Source organism: Erithacus rubecula (genome assembly GCF_903797595.1).
Source record: "Erithacus rubecula genome assembly, chromosome: 13".
Taxonomy (NCBI): domain Eukaryota; kingdom Metazoa; phylum Chordata; class Aves; order Passeriformes; family Muscicapidae; genus Erithacus; species Erithacus rubecula.
Genome location: NC_136665.1, coordinates 4,328,697 through 4,355,398, shown reverse-complemented (window position 1 = coordinate 4,355,398; position 26,702 = coordinate 4,328,697). Strand labels below are relative to the sequence as shown.

At 44.5% G+C, this 26,702-nt stretch overlaps 1 protein-coding gene across 3 annotated transcripts in view; it reads left to right on the top strand.

Moving 5' to 3' along the window:
• RAD54L2 (RAD54 like 2) overlaps window positions 1–26,702 on the top strand; it is a 67,246-nt gene that overhangs the window by 25,084 nt on the left and 15,460 nt on the right. For 2 of the 3 annotated variants that reach the window (XM_079317255.1, XM_079317253.1), the window contains exons 3-8: window positions 20,796–20,994; window positions 22,367–22,506; window positions 24,075–24,206; window positions 24,948–25,180; window positions 25,674–25,856; window positions 26,129–26,262. In XM_079317255.1, coding sequence (XP_079173381.1) covers window positions 20,796–20,994; window positions 22,367–22,506; window positions 24,075–24,206; window positions 24,948–25,180; window positions 25,674–25,856; window positions 26,129–26,262 — 1,021 coding nt within the window. Of the gene's footprint in view, window positions 1–9,355; window positions 10,101–20,795; window positions 20,995–22,366; window positions 22,507–24,074; window positions 24,207–24,947; window positions 25,181–25,673; window positions 25,857–26,128; window positions 26,263–26,702 lie in introns of those variants that run through there. The other variant, XM_079317254.1, reaches the window with a different exon arrangement.

Genomic DNA, 26,702 nt, shown 5'->3' with positions numbered 1-26,702 from the left:
TGCTGCAATTTTTATTGTACAAAGATACCAGGCAACACCAAATAATAATATATTAGATGATACTGCTGTGATAAGACAAACTGTGGAATTTGCCTTGTCTCCTATGTTGTGCATTTCTTCTCCTTTCCTGTCCCCTCTTTCTTTCCCAGGGCTGGGAACATGCAAGCTCTGTGGCATCTCTGTTTGAATACTGGAGACCTGGAGGAGCTCCCTCTTCCCAGCTTAGACTCATGCTCTTCCTTCTACTCCCTGACCAAGTGCTGGAACAAACTAAGTCTTGTTTGTGTGGAGTTTTGTGGACACACAGACTCCTAAAGAGGAGTAAATGAGAAGCACAGTTGGTTAGTGGTACAGAACAGCAAGTCCAGGAGAGGAGGACACATGGGTGTAGTGATATTTTGCCACTACAGCTCCTTCTTAGGGCAGGAAATCTCAAACATCTGAGAGATTGTTGGGTGAGTGAGGCAAAAGAGAGACCCTTTTCCTCACCCTAACCTCTTAAAACTGCTCATCCTGCTTATGACCTTTGATAGCTCAAACCTTTCCTTTCTGCAGCGTGATCCACAGTGTGATTCAGTAGATGCTTTCTGCTTGAACTTGAGCTGCCACTTGGTACTCACAGTTTTGAGCTTCCTTCCTTGATACCAAGGCAGAAGTTCTTTACCTCAGATGGGAGCCACTGCTGATCCAAGCTTGAAAAGATCTCTTCTTCCCTTGAACCCTCACTAGAGGAAAGTGTGTTCATTGAAAGGGGTACTGCTTGGCCCGCTTTTTCTACAATTTTCACTTAGTTGTTGAGGAAAAAATGTTGGCATGAAATTACAGCAAGTATGGATTTTGTTTAGTATTTTATTATTAGCTCTTTGTGGGTCATCGTTGTGGGGTGCAATTACATTGAAAGGGAAATCAATTCATAGCTGCCTGGGCAATTTCTTTGTCCAATCTGCTGAGTAGTTAACACCATACTTTCTAGAAAGTTCATTAGCACCTGTAGTTATAAAAGCTGAAATTATTTTGGAAAACTGTTTTTAAAGTCACATGGAAGTGTGGGTTAATATTTCTTTGAATGATACATGAATGCATCCTTGAGGTACAGAGAGCTGCTGCTCATTTTGGAGATGGTGTTATTGATGTGCTTCCCACCCCAAAGCATTCTATCTTTTCTTCTCCCCAACAAAATGCTGGAACAAAACAAAACTGGGCTGTGTAGGAGTCCCCAGCTGGATGTGTGTGGTTGGGAACAGAGTAACTTTCTGACATTACTGGGAAAGAGAGGAAAGTCTTTGGTATAAATCTGATCATTTTGCAGGCTTCTCCTCAAACATGTGAATTTTTGCTTTTTGACTGTAGTTATTCTTATGAGTTAGGTCATGTTATACTTACCTGTATGAAATGAGAGACAGAGTATGGAGACAGTCTCCTATGTTGCTAAATGTTATCATATTCTATATAATTTTATATCCATATTTAGAAAGGCCTATCCTGCTGGAGATAAAAAGAAGAAGAAAAAAGAAACTGCAGTTAGAAAGTAATTTCCCTGAACTTTTTACCTGAAACAAATGATCCTGCTGGTGTTGGTAAACGGAGATTTGTTCAAACAACCTGAAGCTTTTGCCTTCTACTTTTGACTAGAATGCACAGCATGTTCTTTTAGGAAACACTGATTTTAAGTTGTCCCTCCTATCTGCTAGAAAATTTAATTTATTCCTTAAGAAAAGGAAAAGCAGTTGGTACTTAATACTTTAATCTCTCCACTCCTTTTAGAAGGAGACCTTTCACAGCTGTGTCTCCAGGTGGCACCAAGGGCCAATGGGCATCCCAAGGTCGAGGCAGCCTCAGAGAACAGAGCTGCTCTTTGAGGAGCCCTGCTTCCATCTGCTGCAGTGTGTGACACAGTGGCCTTGGGTGCTGTGTGCTTCCTGCCTCAGACTGGTGATGTGTGCTTTGATCTCCTGTCCTTGTTTAGCTGGAGGCACGTGCTGGGGCTAAGGAAAGGCACAAGCCCATCAGGGTGAACTTGGAGGAGGGAGCAGGCTCTTTTTATTGTTTGAAAGTGGATGAGTTGGAGCAAAAGATATGGAAAGAAACACAAGTAAAGACTTTCCTAAATCTAAAAGCACTGAAGATAATAATGAGGGAGGCTTTAATTGTAAACTCCTCTGTGTTCTGTATGTACCTGTGCCAGAGTGGTGAGTCCCCATAAGTCATAGTCCTGCAATTTAATCTACAAGTGGATGTTTGCAGTGCACAAGGTGGATTTCTTGGGGAAAGGGTAGGGTGATGATTGACATAATCTCACTTTTTCATTCCTGATGGACTTCTCTGTGTAGATTGTTTTATTTTGATTGCTTGGGGCTGGATGCAGCTCCCTCTAGAGCCCACCAGTACTATTTCCAAGGAAGCTGGAGGGGCAAATCCTGGGGGAAACAGACCTCTGCTCAAGTCTAGGTTTGTTGCCTATGTGAAGGCTCCAGTCTTAGTAAAGAGCCAAATGTGAACTTCTATGTACCACTGTGCACTTTGGTGTTCTTTAAAAGCCAGGTAGGTTTTTGTGCTTTATGTAGTCTGTCTTCCAAGCCAATAATTGCCTGCTAAGAGGGAGGGTTGTGTGGTAACATAAGAGGTATGAAAGCAATCACTACCTGTAAAAGAATGTACTTGTCAACCAATATCCTGTCTATTGACATGTGTTTAAACTTAATCAAATTGCCATAGGAAACTGCTTTATGTTAAAAAATGAGTCTTATGCATCAGAATGCTTAAATGTACTTTATCATACAGATGCAGAGTGTTTGGTTCAACCTCAGATGGTTGTGGGTGACTCAGTAAATGTGCATCCAATTGCAGACAGTGGATGCATTTTACAGGTGATGTGCTATAACGAAGGAGTTGAGGAGGTTTTTGTTGTTCTCTCAGTTCCTGAAAGTGATAAGAGCTTTGTATCACTTTCTGTGTCCACAAACCTTATGTTCGAGACTTGTATTGTTTTCCTAAAACCCAAAAAATGAGGAGCTGGCTGGCTTCTATGTTTCCATGATCCAGCTGAATAAAATACAAAATTTGCAGTTAGTTTCAGAGGTAGAAAGAAACAGGGATGGTGGCATTCACAGACCTGGTTACTGAGTAATAGTGAAGGATTACATTGAAACTGCAGAGGTTTGCCTGTCATTTAGGCAAAAGCCCCACTGATTGTCTGGGGATTTTGCTTTGTTACAGAAGGCTGCAGATTTTACCCATTGTTTTTATCCAGGTGGTTTCCCGGGAGTGTGGGTCAGAGCATAGTGATGTTTGTGTGTGCAGTCTGAGGGGCTTGGCCCTGCCCAGCCAGCGAGGGTCCCTGTCCCCAGCACGTTGTGCAGACCCTGCTGCACCCAACTTCCTTAAACTGGATTTATCGGACTCACTAATTGGTGATGTTAAAGAAAAATCCTCTTGGGTGCTTTGCTGGAGGCCAGCGCTGGAGGCTTTGTTATCTCCCGAAGCTGCAGATTGCGTGTGTGGGCATTGTGTAGTGTTGGGGCAGTTTCGGTGGTGGGAGGGCCGTGGAGGTCCTTTCCCTACAGGTGGGGGTCTTTTGCCTGCAAGTGAAGGTCTTTTCCCTACAGGCTTGTTCTCCAGTAGATCAGGGAGGAGTGTGGGAGGAGTGGTGCCGGAGCTTCGGGGGCTTTATTGACCGACTGCAGCATTCTGCCTAACCCTGTGGCCTGGGTTATGTCGGCGGGTGAGGTGCGGCCTGAGGGCCGCTGTGGGAAGGAAGGATGAGATGCTGAGGAGCGCTGTCCCGCAGCCCCCTGCGCAGGGGGTTGCGGAGTGCCGATGCTGCGGGTCGGTGCCTGAGCCTTTGCCGGCTGTCTGCTCTGTCCCAACGCCAGGATTCCTTCCCGGTCTCCGCGGCTTGTCCCGGGCAGGGGGAGGCTCCGAAGGAAAGCGTCGGTGACTGCCCTGCCCGCCTCGCAGGCTCTGTGACAGCGGCTTCCTTTTTGAGAGGGTGGCACGGAGTCTGGCACAGTCTGAGCGTTACATAACCTGGAGTAATGACTTGCTTTACTTCTTTAAAAGGAGGTGATGACGCCAGAGCTCTGCTTCCTTCGGAGCCGCCAATTGGGCGCGGGACTGGCAGATCCCGTGAAATGATGCGGTGTTATAACCAGCTACGCTTTCCCCCTCTCTTCTCCCTCCTTCCCTTTGATCTGTTGCGTATGATGGAATACAGAATAGGAATCTTTCCATGCAGTTCAGGAGCAGCCCACGTGCATGGCTCTGCATTTTCTATATATATGTATCTGGGGTTTCTCAAATGTTTTTTTTCCTCTGTTTTATCTCTTCTCTTAAAGCTGTCACAAATGCGAGAGTAGCATGAAGGTGTGGGGAGCAGGGTCAGCGAGTGAGCAATCATTAACTAAACAAAGAATTGCTCCGAGTGGTCTTCCTGCTTTTCTGATAAGCTTTGCTGGATATAGAGGTTGTGCTTTATTGGCCAAAAAGTTGCTTTTTTTACTTTCATAAAACCAGAAGGACAGTCCCACTGCTCCTCTGACCTGTTTGCTTTTTTCCCCGTGTATGTTTGCAATTGTCAGCTTTGTACCACACCTCTCCATTGCTAATAGATACTGTATTCCCTCATCTGCAACTTCTGTAATGGTGATGAAATCATATGGAAACTAATTAGCAAATTTGTAATGTGGTATTTTCCCTCTTGAACAGGTAAGGAGTGGCAAAGTCACTTTGCCAAATTCACCTGATGAGTATAAAAAAGCCGAAGTGAAAATCCTCAGGTTTACATTTTAGGCAGCACCTGCTTTATGTTTAAATGTACTAGATGAAACACTTCTTTGATTTTCATCTGAGTTTAAAGCCATGCAAGGGGTCCTTAATGTAATTTCCCCCTAATTTATGTGATATTGTGCTGATTTTAATGACTGGTTAAATAAAATGTGCATGTAGCTATATGTTATATGAGTGTAATATGAAATGAAAGTGTGGAAAAAGGTGAGGAACTGTTTTAATTAAATTAGAAATATTCTTCAGTTTTTAAAACATAATATCACATCAAAGTTATTTCCTTTATTTGTCCTTTTAACTTCTTACTTAGGCTTTAAAGAAACTGCAACACTGAACTTTTAAACTTCTGGAAGTGTCAGGTTCATTGTTTGGATCAAAGTATTTTTTTATTAACAGTGTTTTGTACTGCAGATATTTAAAATGTCTTGTTCACATTTTCTTCAATATGCAGTTCACTGACTCACTCTCAAAGAAATTCTAAGTAGGAGTCAGAGGACTTTATTTTCACTTGCAAATATGCAAATAGGAATGAGGCAGGAGAAAGCTACAAGATAAAATCTTTTTGGACTAGGTGAACAGAAACTTCTAGTTTAAATCTCTGTCCAAAGAAATTTTGCAATTAAAACATCTGCAGGTAATCTTCATCTATGTAAAGTATTTAAATACTTCAACTGGTAAAAGCAATTTAAAAATGGTACTTTTGTGTACTCAGCTTTTGATTTATGTCCAATTTGCACATAGCTGAAAATGAATGGAATGAAATTAAAGTTGTACCAAAAAACTCTTCAGTGGTGCACAAATCCATTGTGTCATCTATGTCAGCAGAGAAATTTAGCAAGTTATAGACATGAGGAATCAGTTTCTTGTACTTGGGATTGTAACTCAATGGATTTTAATTTTGGTTAAAATGATGATAAATATCTATAGTATAAATTCTTGACTTCGAATCATAACATCTTGTCTAGTAACAGCTTGTTTTCTTTGGTACATTTAAACAACCTTTGAAAGCCTTGGAATCTCAAGCAGTGTGTTTTGCCACAGTGCCAGTGTGAAAAGCATTTGCAAGAGGCACTGCATTGTGTCACTTCCTGTGTTTCATGCAACTAGATTTTTGTTACACTTTGTACAACTTCCCCCCACTTACGGTTTAGATGAATTTGGGAAAGAAAAGACACTAAGATTTATATGAATAAAATAAAATGAGAAAAAAACATTTATCACATTTTTTGCTTTATGGTTCAGTCTAAAACTCACTAAAGTCAATGGAAAAACTCTGGTTTTCCATGGTTGGTTTAGATCTTATCAAAAAGAATTTTTATTTGCAGTGCAGTGTTTGTTTAAAAAGCAAATGGTTCTCAAAGCCCAGAAGTACTCAGTTGCTAACACAGTGTTGTGGAGTCCAAGTGTGATTCTGTCTGAACTGTTCTGGGTGGATAAACAGCACCTTATACCATGTCCAACTCAAACCTGGTATTGTTGTGTGTTTTCTGTGTTGCTAAAACAGCATGGAAACTGGGACAGGGAAAGTGGCTGTAATGATGTGTGTGTGCTACTAGCAGGTGCTAATCAAAAGTGAAATGTGCTGTCAAGCCTGGTTCACCTTCAGTAACTTACAAACAATTTGGGTTAATAGGCAGCTTCCCTGTGCAGTGGAGATCAGTGGGGTGTGCAGAAGGAGCTGGTGGATGTGGAGCAGGCTGGGAGAAAGCTGTGGGGTGGGGAAAGGTCTGTGCAGCCAGCATGGAGCAGCTGAGGGTGAGCTGCTTCATGGGGTGGTGATGAGCATGAACAGCCTGAAGAGAAGGGAAGCACCCAGCTTGCAAGGGCCAAGAGCAGAGGGGCACATCATAGACCCAGTGCTTCTCTCTGATGCTGTCCTCACTGGGCTTGGATCGGGTCAGTCTTGAGCAGTCATGGAGCTGCTCAGCCTGTGGAGCAGGGATTGAGAGGTTCAAGGTGAACAACAGGCATGGGACTGGAGAAAGAGCTTCTCCACCTTGAAGGGAATGCATGTTTTGGGACATTTTGGTTGATTTATTTAGTTTAACTGACTTCACTTTGATAATGTTTTTTGCTATACAGAGGAACTGGTGTCCTGAAACACTTTACAGTCAAGTATGAAAATACACACTTCACAGTGTTTGGATTTTTTTTAACAGGTAATCTCCTAAATTGTTAGCAAGGGAATCTCTCACATGACAGAAGCTTTTTGAGAAGCCTCTTGTGATGTATAGCACAGCTTGTACAATTGCAAAGAGCTTGTGGTTTGGGATGAGGAAGGTGAGGTGTGACAGCTGGGTAAGATTTCAGACCCCAAAGGGGAGAACATTGTTCCTTACAGGTAAGACTGGCCTCATGGAAAAGCTATTCAGTAAATGGACTTACCTGTAACAAGATTACTTTCCATGAGGAGATAATTTTATAAACTGACTGTTTCAGGCAGATCTAATTCTTGCTTGTGTGAATATGTATTTATCCTGGATGACAGTGGTGGCCTCACCAGCAGGCTGTTGTGAGTAGAAGAGCTAGAAAAATTCTTTTTCCATTTTGCACACTAAGGTGAAGAAGTAAATTCCCTTTTATTGCTGTATGCAGAAGGACAGGTATAGGTTTCCTTTTCCCCTAGTGTATAGAACTTCCATTTTTCTTATGCTTGACTGCTGTAACATGGCTGTGTTGTGGTTTAACCCCAGCTGGCAGCTCAGCCCCACACAGCCACTTGTTCACTATGCCCTGGTGGGATGGAGGAGAGAATTGGAAGGGTAAAAGTGATGAAGTTTGTGGGTTGAGATAAAGATAGTTTAACAGCAAAGCAGAACAAGGAATTCACCAACTCCTTCCCATGGGCAGGCTAGTGTTCAGCTATCCCCAAGAAAGCAGGGCTCCATCACAGTAACAGTGACTTGGGAAGACAAATGCCATCATTCGGACATCCCCCCTCTCCTCCTCCTCCTTCCCCCAGCTCTGTATGCTGAGCATGACACCATATGGGCTGGGATATCCCTGGGGGAACCTGGGGTCAGCTTTTCAAACTGTGTCCTCTCCTAATTCCTTGTATATCCCCAGCTTCCTCACTGGTGGGGCAGTGTCACAAGCAGAAAAGGCCTTGACTGTGTGTTAGCCCTGCTCACCAACAGCAAAAGCATTTCTATTATCAGCTCTATTTCCAACACAAATCCAAAGCATAGCCCCATACTAGCTGCTAGGAAAAAAATTAACTCTCTCCCAGCCAAAGTCAGCACTGCATGCTTTGCAAATACCCACTTGCATTTACCCAGTACTTGTTTTTAAATCTTGCTTTCCAGTTTCATAAATATGTTAGGTCAGATGCTGAGGTCATGTTTGCTTATTTATTCCAGCCGTACAAAGTCCTTATAAGGCCTGTTACAAGATCCTTGGCTATGCACTTTTTAAATATATTTGTCCCTCTTTTCCTCCTTGATAAACATTGTATGCCAGCCAGGCTGTTTGAATCTGTGACATAGGTGAAAGGCTCTCTTGTAGAGGAGTGTCTTAATTGTAATACAGTTTGTTTGTTTGTTTGTTTGTTTTTGTAAAATTTATATAGTTCTAATTATGAAAAAGCATCTTAGGTTTGTTTCAAAGTTGTGATGCACTCTGAAGTACTGAGGGTGTTTTGATGGCAGCAAGCATTCACAGTGCCCTGCTACTCTCTCAAATAAAAGGTCAAATAAAAATGGTTGGAGTCACAAAAAGGGGAACTGGGCTCTGCCCTGGCTGTGCTTGCAGACCTTTAGATCAGCTTTTGCTGTTTTGAGTGCAGCTCATTGTCCTGGATTCCTACAGGTCTGTGCTGGGCTGGTCAGACACTGCCTGCTTTGAGTTTCTTGTGCATGTGCTGGTTTCCCAGCACTCCCTCAACAGTTGTTTCAATAAACAGCTGACTTTGTTACATGGACAAATGCTCACTACCAGCCAGCTAATTTCATTACGTGTCTCTCAGCCCAGGCTCACTGTTTATTACTGGCATTGTATACGCCTGTGAAGGGAATTTGGCATGGATAAAGTCTCTGTAACACTGAAGAAGGTTAGGCAGGATGGGTTTCAAACACAGCTTTAAAGGGCTTATTCTGTATTGGTTTATTCTCTCTCGTGCCTATCTTGGTACAGGTGAGTGACTGGGACAAAGACTCACTTAAAGTAATCTCCCACTCCACAAATTCTGACAAGCTCTTTCCTGAAAACTAAGAAACTTGGAGTGGTCTACAAGCTGCTTCCACCTGTTAGTGTGCAAACAGGTTACCGGCTCCATCAAATTGCTCAAGTTTCAGTCTCAGTTGTCCAGGTTTCTTGCAAATTAGCAGGCATCATGCAAATAGCTCATAAAATCACAGTTGTTTTCAAAGCCAGAAAGGCTGTACTCCTTTTTTACATCTCCTTCCCACCCACTTTTCCTTCTGTGCTCCGAAACTCAGAGCAGAGTTACGGTCCTGCGTGTCCCCTGCTCTGAGCTCCTGTTGTCTGTTGGGATTCCCCTTGCGCGGGGCCCCACCGGAGCCTGAACGGTTATGTAAGGATTTTTATTTTATTCTCAGTCTTGGTCTCTGCCACTAGTTGAACTGGATCACAGGCTGAGTGAATGGGATCTGATCCGTACGGCGTGCAGCTCTGCTGCTCCAGAGGAGAGAGACCTCCCCCGTACACACCCACTCAGCCTCCCTGCTCCTCTTCTCTCTTCTAAAACTCTTTTCCCAGGCATAACTGAGACTGTTCCCGCTGATGGGGAGCACATAAGGAAGCCAAAGCGTCCCGGCAGCTCAGCTCCAGGCGTCGGTCCCCAGTGGAGCAGCAGCTACCTCGGGCAGGGCTGTGCTGCTTGACTCTCCAAGCAGGGGAGGAGATAGTGACAATTTTTATTTAGGCTGAACACGAGGCATATTTAACTAGTTATATAACAGTGACCCTGGTCTGTCTCGGCTGGGTGCAGGGAGGATATATACGTCCTGCTTCTCGTCACACCAGCTGGGTGGATTCAAGCACTAGGAGCTATTTACCAAAGTTATTTTCAGAAACTTTAAGTGCAGGTTTCCCTGCCTATACCCTGGACTGTCTTATCAGGAGTTTTTTCCCGCCTGCGAACTGAACAGCCAGTGAGAGTGGATTTAGTGCTTGCTGGGCTGTGGGCAGAGATAAGGAGTTGTCAGGAGTGACTGGAAACTTTTGTCCTGAAGACCCTGAGACAAGAATAGCAGAAGAGCTGAGAGTGTGAGGCCACGTTGAACAAGTGTGCAGGCACAGAGCTCGCCTCGGTGCACTGAGCAGCATGCTACTCTTGGATGAGTCTCAGCAGTTTCCAGGTAGGATACAGGTGGGGGATTTTGTGGGTTTATTTTACTTTCTTTTTCTCCCTTGTTTTCTTTTCCCTCTTACTTTCCTGTTACAGGCCATTCATTTTCCCACCCCTGGGCTGGAGCACCCCACTTAGTGGCTACTAAAAAGCATCAGGAACCAAGGCTCTTCTGTAGGTCTCAGGTTTTAATGTGCACCCTACCAGGCAGGTATGAAAGAGGTTGAGACTTCACAGTCTTGCAGTGCCTGTTGGCCTGATGGAGAGGACATGAGAAGGAACCTCACTCTTCCTTTGTGCCTGTAATTCTGAAGTCTTTGGTGATGTGACATTCTGGGTCTGGCTGTTAATGTTTCTGCTGCTGTTGTGTTGTAATGCTGCGAAAGTTATTTTTTCTGAGGGAGGAGGCAGTTGTTAATAGCAGTATCATTTTATATCCACTGGCCTCCCCCACCCCCTTTGACTTTGTGTATATACTTTCCCTGCAACATCCTCCTTGATAAGAGTTTCAAGAGCTTCTTTTGTCAGTGAAATATTTGGTGACTTGCTGACTGGGCAGCAATCTGGGCACCAGGCAGAGCTGTTGGTGCTTGCTCCAGATCCTCTAATTAGTGCCTAAGAGACTAAAAGCTACTTGGCTCTTTTCCCCCCTATCAAATGGAAGATGATGGTGAAATCCTAACAGGAGTTTACAGTTTGGGGATAGATGCCATCTAATTTGTTTGCTAGTGGAGAAAAAACTTTGGTTCAGATTTGAAGAACTTTCTAAATTTGTAACTAACTTCTTACTTTGAGGTGAGGTACTTTGTGGTGCCAAGCTTCTTGCATGTTGTTCATGTGGCAAATGCCTCCAAAGTCATGCTATGAACCTAACAGACTGATCAAAAATGGTCCCCAGGAGTTCCAGCTCTGGATTCCTGGTCGATTACAGAAGTGCAGTATGGTTGTCATGAGGAGTTTTTACAGAAATAAGCTATGCAATATTTGTTACCCGTAAGTGGGAAAGGAGGGTTCTAGGAAAAGAAAAAATCCATCTTATTTCTCCGGTTGTGGTGGCAGGACAAGGAAGCTAATTCTGGGAGAGTATGAACTGAGAAAAGAAAGGAATTACAGTAGAAAATGAGTTTGGATAAATGAGGAATCTGGGTGATGATACAAGTGGCTTATGTAACTTAGTCTAGATAATACATATAAAAAGATAAGACAGGGAGGGAAAGATGCTTTTGGAAGTGAGACTGTAGGTCACAGATGGAGGGAGAATACAAGGTTAGAGACCTTTCAAAAATTTTGGGTAGAAAGGTATTTGTACAAAAGCAAGAGAGCAAAAGTGCAAATTAACTCCTCTTTGTACTTGTCAAGCTGTAAAGTCTGGAGCAAGTCTCTAGCAAAGTCTCTAGCAGTAGAAAATTACCTCTCTTTGAGGAAGCTTTTTTAACTGATCTAATGAGGTTCTGTTTTGGCTGGTGGATCCAGGAGAGCCTCCACCACACTTCTTCACAGCCTTCCTGTCCCAAAAGAGGTGATAAACTGTACAAGGTCACTGAGTGAGTCTGTGCAGAACTTAACACATCATGTTCTTCTCTGGTTTTGTGCTTCAACCACTGAGCAATGTTTCTTTTCTTCTCTGGCTTATATGGCTTTTCTTCACTTCAGGTGCTTGAACACTTCCTTGGGGTCTTCAAAGCAGCAAGCACCTGTATGTGCAGTGCTGTGATACCTTTTTGTTATTTTAAATTTTTTTCTGGAAAGTTAGAGCAGATTTTAATTATTTTGTGGTATCACCCACCAGCTAGTAAATCAAGATTTGTTGCAGCACACAACCTTTTCCCCTGTTGTCCTGCGAGAAAAATGTCTTTTATGTAAAAATCCTGTTTCCTCCTGATATAAACATACATTTCTTTTTTGACCATAGAGGTAATTTTCATTTTAGCAACCTTATGAAGGAGTAGGTGCCTGTAATTTTCCAGGCTGTAATGTGCTTAGCTTTTAGGGTGTTAGGTATTTTGGGTGGGGGGTCCTTGTGACATTGTGACTTCAATTTGTGTGAGTCTGATTGCCACAAACAACTTTGCAGCCTTTTGTCAAACTCCTTTAGCAGTACCAATACTTTGGAAAGGAAAACTAGAAACAGATTGTTCTTTCAGTGATGGTGTTTCATCCTGGTCTTATTAACTTTCTCCAGTGCTCTCGGTCACTTTTCTGGCTGCAGTCGATGGGAGAAGTGCCAGTGGAATGCGGTGGCACACAGGCTCAAACTCAACAATTTGAATTTTTCTCCCAAGTGATGCCTCCCTCATTAAACAGAGTCCTTAAAAATTCCTATGAAATTACTTTAGAGACTGAGGCAGAAAAGGGGAATGTAGCTGAAGTTCTGTGCTTTGTTACAGTTCTAAAAAAAAATCCACACCTGTGTTATGTTTTTTTCAAGTAGGAAATTACATTTAAGGAGAAGAAAGAATTTTTGGTTAGAGCATAGGACAGGGAGCCAATAACTTGAGTTACTCAGCACTGATGCCTACCTGATTGCTTTGATTTAGTTTCCTCCTCTGCAAGATGGACAGGAGGGTGTTTGACATGTTACTGTGAGGAGCTTGTCATGCCCGTGAACTCCTTTGACACTGACTGGGGTACAGATGACACTATTATAATTTTGAAATCATTCCTCTCTTATACCATTGCCATCAGGAGGAACAACAAAGGAGGACTCATGCTTCAGGATGCCTTGTGCTGGGATTATTTCCCATGCTGCTCTTTTAAATTAGGAGTGAATGTCACCTGTCTTCTCCCTGTCCTTGTTAGCAGGTCCCGAGCAAAGCTATGGTGTGAGTTTGAGGCAGAAATTAAAGTTCAGTTGATGATCGTTGTTGGTTTGCCATTTTTGGTAGCCTTGGAAGTTTGTGGCAACAATAATCCCTTCTTTATTATTTCTCATTGCTCTGAGGGTATGCTACAACTCCCAGCTACCTAGTGTAAATTAATGCTTATGTAATCATTGCATAATGCAGAATGCTTGCTCCCCTACTCGTCCTCTTTTCTTAGTCCCTGAAATTTATCCCTAGAAGAGTCATGGTAGCAGCCAGCTGGATTCACTGTGCTTGGAATGTGTCAAGCCCCCGTATGCATCTATTTTCTGAAGCTGGAAAGGGGAAGTTTATGATCGTTACCTAAATCAATATTTAGCCACCACAATAAACTAGATCATATTTCTCTTTTTTTAAAAAGAGTTGAACTGTTGTGAAAATAAATAAAGTTAAATCCGGTTACTTGTGGTTGAGATCCCTGTGGTAATTTTTGTAATCTGGCTGACAAAACTCTATTCTGGGTTACTAGTTAACTGGGATAACTAGAAAGGGGAGGTTTCAATTCCCTCCTGCGCACAGCTTGTTGAAAACTTCCAGCCCTCAGCCTGAAACACTTCCTGACTCCAGAGCAGTAGTTTTATGTAACTCATTGCTCTCGCACACCCCTGGCTAAAGGACAAAATGGGACTGATCCCTGCTTCCCTTGCTACCTTAGTGGGTGTCTTTCCTGTCTTTGTTTCCCTGTCTTCACTAATGCCCACAGTGTTTGCGTAGGAGAGAGGGCATGGCAGGAGGAAACAGTTGAGATTTGAGGACTTTTATTGGGTAAAGTAGTTTGGATTATATATCTAGAAGTGGGATGGCAGGTAGCAGCATTCTGTATCTCACCAGGTGTTGCTGAATCAAAGCGCTATGAAAATGTTTTGATTTGAAATTTCACAACCTTCTTTTGAGCATATTGGAGCTGGAAATGGACACAGGATTGCCCAGTGCTCCAGAGTAACCATGAGCCTGTGGTGCCTGCAAAAGGGAGGATGACCTGATGGGCACCTCACCTGGGCTGCACTCAGGGGCTTGTGCAGGGATAGGAGGAGGAGCTGGATGCCAGAGCAGGTACCTGCCACACTCCCGTGGCAATGGGGTGCCAGAGGCTGCGAGCCTGTGCCATACAACAGTTATATAAGTGCTCTTTGGTGTTTATGTAACCCGGGTCTCAGCGTCCGCAGCATTGAGGCCCAGCCAGAACAAGATCTCTTGGGTATTTGGGGCCTGGTTCTGCTTGCATAATCCCAGGGTTAGAAGATATATCGCCTGTCACCAAAGTTGGCTGTTTGATATTCCAGTTTGCCTCTCGGCACTTCTTGGCTGCTTCCTTTCCCTTTGGTTTCTGGGTGGTGTATTCCTTGCTCCTGCCCTTCAATTCTGCTGCCTTTTGTTCCTGAAGGATTCCTTCAGGCCAGGAAAGGAGTTTTATTCTGCAGCATAACCTCATCAGCAACTGATATGCTGAAAGACGTCTGAAGGAAAAAAGAAGGGCAGCGCTGCCTTGTAATTTATCTTTTAAAGTTTTCCATTGCTTTGGGTTTACTTCTTGCCAAAGGAAGTGAGATGGGTTTGACTTGTGCATGCTCGGGGTCTGGCTCCCTCCTCGTGCTCTGGCCCACAGAGTTGGTACTGGTGGCTTTTTCTTTAGAGCTCATCTCTTCTGTGCATCCTCTGGTCCTGCACTGGGGGCAGAGGCAGCCTGCCATCCCTCACCAGCAATCTGCAGATTTCATGTAGGTGTCCTGAACCCACAGCGAGCGATCGCTTTACTGATACTTGGAGAAATTAAAAACACATTACTCAGACTTCAAGCAGTGCTCTTTGTTACACCAACATGACAGACTCTGTGTCGGATTACAGTGACAAGTATGAACGACAGACCTGGGGTGGTTAGCTCCTAGATAAATCAGCAAGGGGAATGAAGATGTACGTGCTTTTTGACAGGTGAGGGAAGCTTCCCCTGGGAGCAGCCTTTGTGCCTGGCGGTACCGCGGCTGTGACTCAGCAGGACAGCGGCACCGCAGCGGCGCTGGGCCGGGAGCCGTGTGGGGAGCCGGTCCCGGCTGAGGGCAGTGGGGCCGGCCCGGCCCGGGGCTGCAGGTCCCGCCCGGCCTGGGAGCCCGCACAGCCGCGGGCCCGTGCGGGCATACGGACAAAAGGCTGTCCCGGCTGTGGCGCTGGCAGCAGTGGCAGCTGCTGCTGACCGGAGAGGGCCGAGGGGCGGCCGGGCGCGGGTGCCGCGGCCAGCGCGGGGGGGCAGGTGTGCCGGGTTATATAATACTTACATAATTAGGGCTTTGTTAAACGCTGCTGGCTGGGAGGGGCGTCCTGCCGTCGAAGACTGAGCCCGATTATTTTCCGAGAAGAACAAAGTGTTGTTGCTAATTAGCTGGCCTGCCGGCGCTGCCGCGGAGAGCCCCGCGCCCCGGCGGGCCCGCGCCCGCTCTGTCCCGCTCTGACCCGCTCTGCGGTGCCTTTCCCAGAGCTTTGCGTGGAAGCAGCCAGGTGCTGGTGTGTGCCGCCTTTGTGCCTCTCCTGGGTGTTGCAACAGGTAAAGCCTGGAGGAAGGGAGTCTGAGCTTTTCCCATACTTTCACCTATGCTGTACTTGAGGGGTTTTCACAAGGAATTTCCTGCCTGCAGCCCAGCCTTGTGGTGCTCGAGTGTTTTCACACAATGCCACCTCTGTCAGAGGTGCTTTGTGCAACACCCCTTCTTCCTTCTTGCATGGCATCCACGCAACAGCTGCACAGTTGCATACAAAGAATATTCTGAAAGTATTTAATTTATATTGCACAGCTGAGTACAGGATGAGCCGGAGGACTCTGGCTGTTGCCAGCCCCCGAGCTGATTGCTGTGCTGCAGTTAGAGAGCCTCTGTTCTCCGTGTTCAGCCAGGTACAGCTGACTCTGGCATCACCTACCCGGCACTCCAGCTCCCACCACACTGGGGAAACATCACAGTACCCCAGAGTGCATCTTCAGGCCCTCAGAGCCTTTGCAGTCAGGCTTGCTCTGAAGAGTTTCTCCTCCAGCCTTTGGCACTTCAATTGTAGTTCAGTGTGTCAGAGAGTGAGTTGCAGCTGCAACTGTGCAATTAGAGTTTCTTGTGCCATCCCTCAGTGCTCCTCCCATTCCTGCTTTGACAGCTCAGTACCGGCTGTAGTAGCACTAGCTAGTACTAGCTAGTCTCTGACAGGCTTTTGCCTACAAACTGCATAGAAGTTCCCAGAAGGCCTGCAATAATATTTAACTGCTCTTTGTTATTTGTGCAGGACTAAAGAAAGCTCCCAAAGTAAGAATTAACTGCTCACTGCTCTGCATGCAGCTACCTTCCTCACCATGCATGCACACCCCTGTCCTTAGGACAGGAAATAATGCCCAAAGACTCAGTAAAATTGTCCTGTTTGGTATCATGAGTTTCTGTAGTGAAATTATTTTAGAAATAAAAAAGTGTCTGATTTTCAGTGCTATGTCTTTCCTGGAGTCACTGGAGGTACTCTCACAATGAAACTGGTCTCCCAGGAGACATACCAGTGGATAATAACTGAGCAGGCAAGGAATTCACCAACTTACACAGTAGTTTGTCCACTGAAAGGTCTCTTGGATCTTCCTATGCACCCTCAGATCTTCTGAATGGGAATTTCTGTACTCCTGTGAGTGCTGACTGTTGCGAGAGCCAAACTGTGGATGCACAGACAATTGAACTTACTGAGGTCTGCCTTGGAGCACAGATTGGCTATAACACTGTTTTTCACTTACCTTGGTGTCAGAAGGCAGTGTTAGTTACACAAATGTCACACCTCAAAACATCCTGCTGCTTCATGACACTTTGCAGCAACCTGAGCCATTTTGCAGAGCAGGCGGTGTCAAGACCAATTCGCTGCTGAGTCAATAATCTAGAGAATATTCTCCAGGCTGAATCCTGTGCTGTTGTAACAGAAGTTTGAGAAGGACCTGATGAGGTGAGTTTGGCTGCAACAGGAGGAGCCTGACTGTGGGACAAATCTTTTGCTGTGTTACACATCATGAGTCACAGCTGTGTGCAGTGTTTAGGGACAGCTCTGGCAGTCACATCACGTAGGGAGCATCTGAAGCAGCGTTACACTCAGCAGTCACGACTCTCTTACTGACACTTCTAAACTGTAACACTGTGACATGCAAGAGTCGGTCGAGAAACCAAACACCTCCCCCTATTTGTATGTACATCTGCGGGTGGTGCTTGCTGCTGCTTATTGAGTGAATAAAACTGGCAACCTCTGCCCTGCAGCACAAACCAGAGCCATGCTGTAACCAAGTCAGTTGAGTTTTGAGAGTGCAGGCACATTTCACACCTCTAAAGTGCATGAGAAAGGATAGTCATTCCCTTCTTGGTATTCAGGGTACCTTGCAGGACAGATTGCTTGGGTATTTACAGGTCTCCATAACCCCTGGGAACTGTTTAGGGATTTCTCAGAGAGCTATAACCCACCTGAAGGAGCAGCTGCATTGATGCTACCACCACTTCCCTTGGGAGATCCTCTTTGTAGGTGTGGTGAGGACAGTGCAAAACATGAAACAAAGCTGGTGTGAATCGGGTAATGCTTGGTGCTCACAGTGTGTAATGTAACCATGGGATAGATTTACACCTTGCCAACAACCTCACCTGGCCCATGGCTGTCTTCTGCTAGGCAGACCTGGGCTTGCTTTTTCTGATGTGGCTCACCTCGCTGTGCAGGGCTGTGCTGGATTGTCACCCTCCAGGCTGATGGCAATGCTCCTCTCAAGCAGGCAACGTGGATAAATGCCCAGGTCTTCCTGGAGTGCACAGCAGCTCCAGCATGATCAGAGAGTTGTCAACATGCAAACGTGGCTGATGAATTTTTTGTGTTGTGTAAAAAGCTCCTTGTATAACCATGTCAGAGTAGTGTGTTGAGCTCCTGTTACAAAACTGTGATTGCGTTTCTGTTGTAGATGTAGGTTTGGCAAAATTGGGGCAGGATTTTTCCATTGATTACCTGATGGGACTTGTTCAACAAGTCTCTTCCCACACTCACTCCAACCCAAAAATCAGACCTGTTCTTATACAAGATAGGTGTTGGTGTGTGTAGTTATTGTTTTTTAATGTTTCTGTCCCAGTGTGGGTCCCATTTACACAGCTTGGAGCTCACCCTATTGGACAGCAGCCACATGGCTGCAGCAGGGAGCCATGCTTTTCATCTGGGTTAGGTTTAAGCTGTGCACATAATCACGTGTTTAATACAAAGCAGCAGCAAAACAATTCCTGCTTATAGCTGCCAGCTTATGCCACAGGTGTGGTGGGAGCTGTTGCAAGGTTAGACTTCTGATTTTAACATTGTGTTAGTTAGACTTTGTGAAAAGCTTTATTGCTGTTGGTGGCAAGGATAGGAGAACCTTTGGGAACCTGGCTGTCCCCTGAATCCCACTACAGCTGAATCAGTGAGATGTTTGGAGCTGTCGCTAGCGTGGAAGAGCTCTCTTGATGCATATTTGTCAGGGATGTGGGCTGAGGCACAGATTGTGTTCCTCACCTCAGAACTTATATTGACAGGACAAACACCAGCCTGAGCAGACGTGGCTGTGGCAGATAAGGGTTTGTAGTCAGTGCAGGACCAAATTTATCATCAAATTTTGAGCTTCGTGCTCCTGGTCAGATGAGAATTACATTTTTAAAACCCTATGTGATCCAGCTGTGTGTAGGTTTCACCACAGTTTGTATTATATATCATTAAGAGTAAAGAAAAAGTAAAATGAAGAAATTGAATGATTCTACTTAGGGATTGGCCAACACATCTGAAAACATAGAGGGGACAATAGTTTGGGTTCCTGAGCCTTTATGTTTTGCTGTTATCATCCTTGCCTTGCACAGTGCAGGTGGCAGGGTGGCTGCTGGAGGAGGTGATGTGGGCAGTTGCAGGAGTGTGGGAAGGGAAGTGCTTCCTCTTCCAAACAAGCATGGCTTTGTGCTCTCTGGTGCCTTGTCAAGGTCCTGGGCCCGGGGTGAGATGGCAGCAGTGTAACCATGGCAGTGTTTGTCTCCGGTTTAATGACTCATCCCGGAGCATGTGATCACGTGTGCAGCCTCCCTGCTTCCCTTTGCCCTATTTCAACCAATCTTTTGATCTAGTTATATAACCAGGAGTCAAGAGGGGTGGGGGGAAGGAAACAGTGCTGAAGAATTGCAGGTAATGTGACTAAAATATGTCTGCAGCTCAAATAGCAGAATTGTTGTCTGGGAAGCCTGAGAAGCTGGGTTTATTCCCAGCACAGTTCTCTGTCTGCAAGTGAGCTGATGCTTGATATCTGAGCTTGTTAGTCTGAAGAGGTATGATGAGAGGACAGGGCTCCAAGACCTTGGCTGTGGTAGAACTGCTGTGCTTGTAGCAGTGACCCCTTTTTTCTTCATATGCATAACTCTCCTTGCATTCATCATGGGATCTGTTCCATTCCATAAGCTGTGGATACCTGGTTTTCCACTATGGGTAGGGCTTGCAGAGATAAATATTCACAGAAATGTTTGAGCTGCTCTGCTGGTCCATGGTGGGCTGAGCTCTGAAGTCCTACATGTGTTCTGACATAGACTTGCTGGGGTGGGTCTGGTGGGATGTCTGGAGAGGAAGTTTGCAAAGTTAGTGCTTTTGAACAAGGTGTGAATCTATTTGTTGTCATCTCAATTTTAAGATGTCATACTGGGGATGAGGTTAATTTAATGGGCATATCAACATGACAGCTGTAGGTGCAATGTGCTGTACTGAAGCATCCTTCATTTAAGCTCCCAGCATTTTGAGAAGGAATGCTCTCTGTCTCCAGATCCCTCAGAGTCACAATGTGATGCTTGTTGGTTCTGTATTACTTCATCTGCCACATTCCTCTGCACTGATGTCTTCTTTCCTTCAAAGTTCTGTCTATGTGTCATTTCAGTTCAGTCATTAGCTCAGATACACAATGTAAGCAAGAAAGCTGATTACAAGATGAAGTTCAGGGTATCTCTTTGCCTGACACAAGGGGACAAAATGCTTCAAAGAAGCTATTACAACGCTTGTCAGAAACAGTTTGCTTCAAGGGAAGCTTTTGAACAGAAACATTTCCTTTCTTTGCTCTGGAAACATTCGCTTGGTCACTGGCAGCCTGTTGAAGAGCCAAGTGTCACATAGAACAAGGTGTCATTTCACATTGTGCTTTAAGAGTGGAATCAGGCACAAAGAGAAGTCTGAAAATAGGAGAATGAAGAGAAAAAGGAATGCATGTAATTTATAATGTAGAAAGACTATTGCTAGTTACATTTTGTTTGACAAAAAGCTTGTTGGAAATTACCATTCGAACCATGAGACTGAAGCCTGGTGCTGAAAGCACTGAGCTGCCTTCTGAGCCATGAGCCAGTGTTTGAACCAGATAATCTTTTATGTACTGTATTCTGTTGCCTTGGGAGATGGCTACACAGGTGTCATATAGATGGAAATTTCTGCCCTACTTGAGTGATGTGAAACACAGAGAAAGATTCAAATTCCTTGTTTTAATCAGAGCTTATCAGGCCCTCATAGAAAAACAGACTCCTGGGGTAGCAAGTGTTCCTCATGGACCTAAATAATTTTGCCTTGTTTTCTTGTCAGGACAATTTTGGGCTGTGTTGAGGGGTGTTAATCTTGGCTTTCACTAAGGACAGATCCTTCACTGTAAAACTTTTTAACTCTGTCTGACTGTCAGCAAGGACCCCAGTTTTGACCCTCAGAATGACATACTTGCAAATGAGTGAGAGTAGAGCTTGTCAGTTCCCATTCAGCTGAAATGCTGCTGAGTGCTGGTGGAACAGGCAGCTGCCAGGCTGGCCCAGCTGTTGCCATGTGGTGTTGTTCCCTTGCAGACCAACCCCAGGATGCCGTGTTCAGCGGTGACCACGCGGAGCATGCGGAGGATGGAGAATGGCAGCGCTCGACTTCAACTACCTCATCTCAGAGCGAGCGGGCAGAGCAACTCTTGCAGAACCAGCACAAGAGCCTGGCCTCTGAGGACACCAAAAAGAAGAGGGCTCAGAAACCGTCTCACATGCGGAGGAACATAAGGTAAGCAGCAGCAGCAGGACAGAAAGAGATCGGGTCACACATGGTGGTGAAAACAGAATCTCTGCACTTTGCTTCTGAGCTGTGTTGTGCCACTGCTGGCAAACCAGATGGTTTTTCTTTTCCAAAACCTTAGGATTTCACCAGTGGGAGTAGAGTGATCTCAGACTGGAGTGCTGCATGTGGGTGCAGACTTGTTTGGTATTTCAGAAGAGTGTTTGGTTATGGAATATATCGCAAAAATTGTGTAATTGCTGCTGTCTTTTGAGAGATGTAATTGAAAAATGGTACCACCATTAAGTAAACACCAGTTTCAATATTTGCTGAGGTGAATCCTATTGCAAACAGCCTAAAATACAGTCCTTTCCTATACTACCCTGGGTACTTGTTGACAGGAATGCTGATGCTACGATTAGCAACTGAAACGTTGGAAGTCAGTTTCACCTGGATTTTATAAAGCAGTAATTGTTTGATTGTGTAATTCACCACATATTCTGGGACAGGTTGTGAGGTGGTAAATCACTAGGAAATTTTGCTCAAAGGAATTTTAGAAGTTTAGAGGAGAACTGATGGAACAGGAACTCCTGTGGCAGCAAGTGGCTATCATGTCCTGTGCTTGTAATCTTTGGTGCCTATGTAAGCTTGTGCAGATTGATTTTCTTAAAGCTGAAGGAATAAGCATTTGATAGGCTCTGGAAAATGAGGCTTCATTAGGATGAAGGAGATGTCCCTTAAGTGTGGGGTTGGGTGATTCTACCACTGCTTATACTGCACCTCTCCTCTGGCAAAAGTACCTTCATTTCCAGGACTGGACATGTGACACTAGTGGAAGGAGGGGAAAAGCAACTTCTGGAAGTAAATAAAATTACCTGTAAAGGGAAGGTGCTTTGAGACAATGCCTTGAAACAATTGTTAAAACCATTAGAGATCCTAGCTCTGGAAAATGCAGTCAGAAGAGAATCAGGGTCATGACATTTTGTAGGGGAATTGATGCATTTTCTTCCCATATATCCTCTTTGCATGTCTCAGTGCATTTGTGTTTATAAACTGCATATCCATAAAAAATACCCTTTCAAGCAGAAGAACTAGTCTCTGGTAACCTAGTTTAAGTATGTGCTTACCCACTTACATTTTTCCTTCTTTCATTACTTTGCTTCTGTCAATTCTTTGTCTCTTCCTTGAGTGACAGTAGTGTTACCTGTAGTTGGGAAGCACAATGCTGAAATAGCTGTAGAATTTGCCCATATGATGTTCTTACTCTATATGGCTCACAGAATACCTGGAGCTTGTCAGTCTTCTCTGCAGCAGCTGTGCAGCTGTTCACATTTTTGGAAGAAATTGAGTGTAACCAAATCACATTTGCTGCTGTGTTCAGAAAGCTGTTGCGTGAGGACCAACTGGAAGCTGTGACAAAGGCAGCCCAGCAGGAAGAGCTGGAGAGAAGGAAACGGCTTGAGCAGCAGCGGAAGGATTATCCAGCCTCTATACCAACTGTACCCCTGGAGTTTCTTCCTGGTAAGATGCCAGCCAAAGCAAGAGTGTTAAGGATAGATGCTGTGTGAAGAAGGTAATGCCATGCTGGTCCATGATAGGACAAGGGGCAATGGTTTTGACCTAGAGGAAGGTAGATTCAGGCTAGATATGAGGAAGAATTGCTTTACAATGAGGGTGCCAAAACACTGGCACAGGTTGTGCAGAGATGTGATAAATGCCCCACTCCTGGAAGCATTTAAGATCAGGATGGATTGGGCTTTGAGCAATCAGGTGTAGCTGAAGATGTCCCTGCTCAGTGTAGAGGGGTTGGACTGGACGACTTATCAAGGGTCCGTCCAACCCCAGACATTCTGTGATTCTATGCTGTACTTGGACTTTCAAGAATAAACTCTTGGAGCAGCAGTTCCAAACCACTTGTAGATTCAGTGTAGGCAGTTCCACTTCTGAGTTTGTTTTGTATCAAGATACAGTGGCTGCTTGGTGAAAGGTGCCAGGTGATGTTTATTGAAGATATTTTGACACATATTAAGTGTGTGTAGGGGGATGCTGAAACAGAGCTCTCTTGTCTTTCCAGCTGGTATGGGAGCTTAAATCAACAGGCTTGGCAGAAATGCCAGATCCTGTTTGTCCTGGGAATGGTCTGGTAATGCATGTGTCTGGTAGTGGGAATAGTGGAACAATAGCCTGGGTGCACATGTGTTGGTGATGTAACCTTGACCTTATTTGCATGTTTTGGCAAGCAGTGAGTTGCAGGCAGTATAAATGGCTAAGCATCATGCATATATAAGCATCAGTCATGTCTTTGGATGAATATGTCACCTTGCATTGTTTCCCAGTCTGGATCATTTTGGTGATTTAGCTTATAGTGCGGGTTCAAAAGATGTGAAGGGCAGAGAAGTGCAGCTGGATGTTGGGCAAGAGTAAGGAATTCTTGAGTTGGCCTTGCCTCCTGAAGAAATATATATTCTCCCTTATGTGCAAGTGTTAAAAAAACACTTGTACATGTGGGAGAAGGAATAAGAGCTGTTTAAAACACTTTAACTTATGCAGTTAAGTTTAGTCCCAGAAGAATGTCATTGCTTGCTGTGTCACTGCAGTGGTGCTGTTTAGCCCCATTAGCCTCTCCCCTACATGGCAGCATTAAAAACATACAAACAAATGCTCTTGATCAGCAAAAGTTGTTTATGATATGTGGGATGTAATTATTACACTGTCCCTACTAACAGAGTTATAATCCCTTCAGCAATTGGTACTTTCTCTGCTGGATGAAACACAGCTTTTACTGAGACCAGAAAAAAGAGAAACAAAGGCTTTTAGCATGTTGCATGGTCAGTGTGCCCCAGTCAGGCCATGAAACAGAGGGTGCCATCAGCAAATGAGCTATTGTTTCAGCATATTGAGAATGGAGGAGAGTGTGACCCAGGAAGCTGAGTCATAGCAGGATTGTAGACAGTGAGAGTCTGTTATGGAAAATTCCAGGACTAAGTTATTGGAGCTAAAGTGGAAGGAAATACTGTCTGGTTTTTGAACAATTTTGTCTCCTTCCCCATTATTATGAATTACTTACTGTTTGTTATTTCTGTTTGTAGAGGACATCGTTTTCAGAACAGCAGAGGCGACCCAGCTCCCCCCTCAGGTCCTGGCTGAGGAAGTGATCTGCCTCGACAGTACCAGCAGTGGCAGTGAGGATGATACTAAAGAAAAAAATAGCATTAAAGATGGTAAGTGACCAATTGCCTCAGCCTGCTCTTCTCACAATATGCTGTTTATTCAGCCACAAGTCTATTTTCATCTGGTCAGATGCTCCAGTGGTGAATCACTTCAGATTTTTGTAGGCCTATTGGTTTCCAATTATTTGAGCAGTTCTGGCTTGTGAGTCCTAAAATGACATTTATAAAATGGCCTGTCAGGCCCTCTTGTGAACTGGTGTTTATTTCTAATTTATAAATGCACTTAACTTTGCTCAGTGCATTGCTGAAGAATGCTTACAGGAGATGTGGCACCATTTGTTGTATGTAAAAGGAGCACCTAAGTGTTCAGATCTGCAGCTGGAAGTGGTTTTTGTGTCCCTTGTCCCAAGTGGATTGAACCAGACTCCTTAGTGATCCTTAGGCATTACATCAGTAGATAAAATTCGTGTCTGGGCTTGGGAATTAACAAACATATGGAAGAGAATGTAAAACACTCCTAGAAACTATCTCTTTGTGTTCTCTTTGGAGGAGCCCAAGTTAATGTTCCCTGAAACTTTTGGAGACCAGGGAAGCTGATGCTTTCTTGTGCTGGTCTGAGGGGCCTGGTGTGGGCCTGTGTCATGCCTGCTTGTTCAGGATGCATTGTTAGGCCATGATGGAATTGCAAAAGCAGGGGTAGCCTTATTTCCTGATAGGTTTTTCCCATTCATTATAAACCCTGACGTCAAGTTAACTTTGTCCTTATGCTCTCCTGTTTTGGTTACTTTACAGAAGTGATTGAGCTGAGCTCAGGAGAGGATGATGCCCTCCAAATTGTGGACAGCAGTGACTCTGGCAATGAGGGGGAAGAGGATGGCAGTGAAGAGAGCAGTGGCTCTCATGTGAATGATGCCTTAAATCAGTCAGATGCTCTGGGGCAAGTCATTGTCAACATCAATCATCCACCAAATGAAGAGGACATTTTTCTAGCTCCCCAGCTGGCACATGCAGTAAAACCTCATCAGGTAGGCTTTGTTAACCTTGAAAATGCAATGAATTCAGGCAAGTCTGCCTGGGAATCTCAGCAGAACTTCTTTGGTAAACCCTGTGACCCGTCTGGTTGTGGTAGTGACTGTTGTGAACAGTCAAATGATAAAACTGAATTAGAGGAAGGCCAAGATTCTGTATAACCTCAGCTCTTGTCATTATCAGACCTTTGTATACTTATATGAATTTTTAAAAAAATAAAATTATAGTTTTAAACAAACTAATCAACCCCAATTCAGATCCTCTGGCTACCAATTAATTTTGGTTTATTGAAATATTCTCAAGTAATTCTGTGAGCATCTAAAAATACTGAGTTTCTGAGCCTTCCCTAGATTAGAGTACTTTAGTGTACTTGAAACATCCCCTTTACATTTTCATGTTCCTAATGTACTTGCCACTCTGTAAATACATACCCATCCTGGGCTTTTTTGTCTGCCACCATTCTAACACTTTTTCTACTTTTCTGCCTAGATTGGTGGTATCCGATTCCTTTATGACAACTTGGTCGAGTCCTTGGAGAGATTTAAAACCAGCAGTGGGTTTGGGTGTATTTTAGCACATAGCATGGGCCTGGGCAAGACCATACAGGTCATCTCTTTCTTGGATGTACTTTTTCGTCACACAGAGGCAAAGACTGTTCTTGCCATTGTACCTGTAAGTAGCCACATGAGGGGTTGGCTGAGGGGCTTCCTTATACTACTTTTTTTGCATAGAGAAGGTTGATTAGTGTTCCATCCCTCATTAAGGTCTATCACATCCTTGCTGCTCTCACCCCTCTATCATTCCCTGTGTTCCTGAATTTGCATGCTGTGAGCTGCTTCTTCCATCTAGGCACACTGGGTATCATTCCCTAATCTCCTTTTTGCTCTTAAAAGCCCCAAGTGACTCAATTGGGTTTTTAATCCTTCTGTGGCTAACTTTTCCAGGTGAATACTCTCCAAAACTGGCTAGCAGAGTTCAACATGTGGCTCCCAGCACCTGAAAACCTTCCTGCTGATTATAACTCCAAAGAGGTCCAGCCCCGCACCTTCAAAGTCCACATCCTGAATGATGAACACAAGTAGGTGACAGTAAAAGCTTTTCTGACCTCCTGGCTCGGGGACCTCTGCTTCTTTCTGGGTCATTTTCCTTGCATGGATCAGGGCAGTGCAGTGGTCCTGGGTAATTCTCAGTTCATTCCCTGTGTCTATACACCTACCTGTTGGTGTCTTCACCTTCTGGGTGGGATATATTTGAATCTGCTGATGCTGCTCCAGCCATGTATTTATCCGTGTTGGCCATGATTTGATGTACTGTGGTGGACTGAGCAAAGACAGTGTTTTGATCTGAACCAGTTCTGAGCAGGCTGGAAGGGAAGGAAGCCTGGGGGACAGAGCATTGAAGAAGACAACAGGGGATAAACAACTCAAAGATTACAACCATGTGCATTGGCAGCTCATTCTGAAAATGTTTTTTTCTGTGGCAAACTCAACAGCCCTATAAAAAGGGAACTCTTGAGTT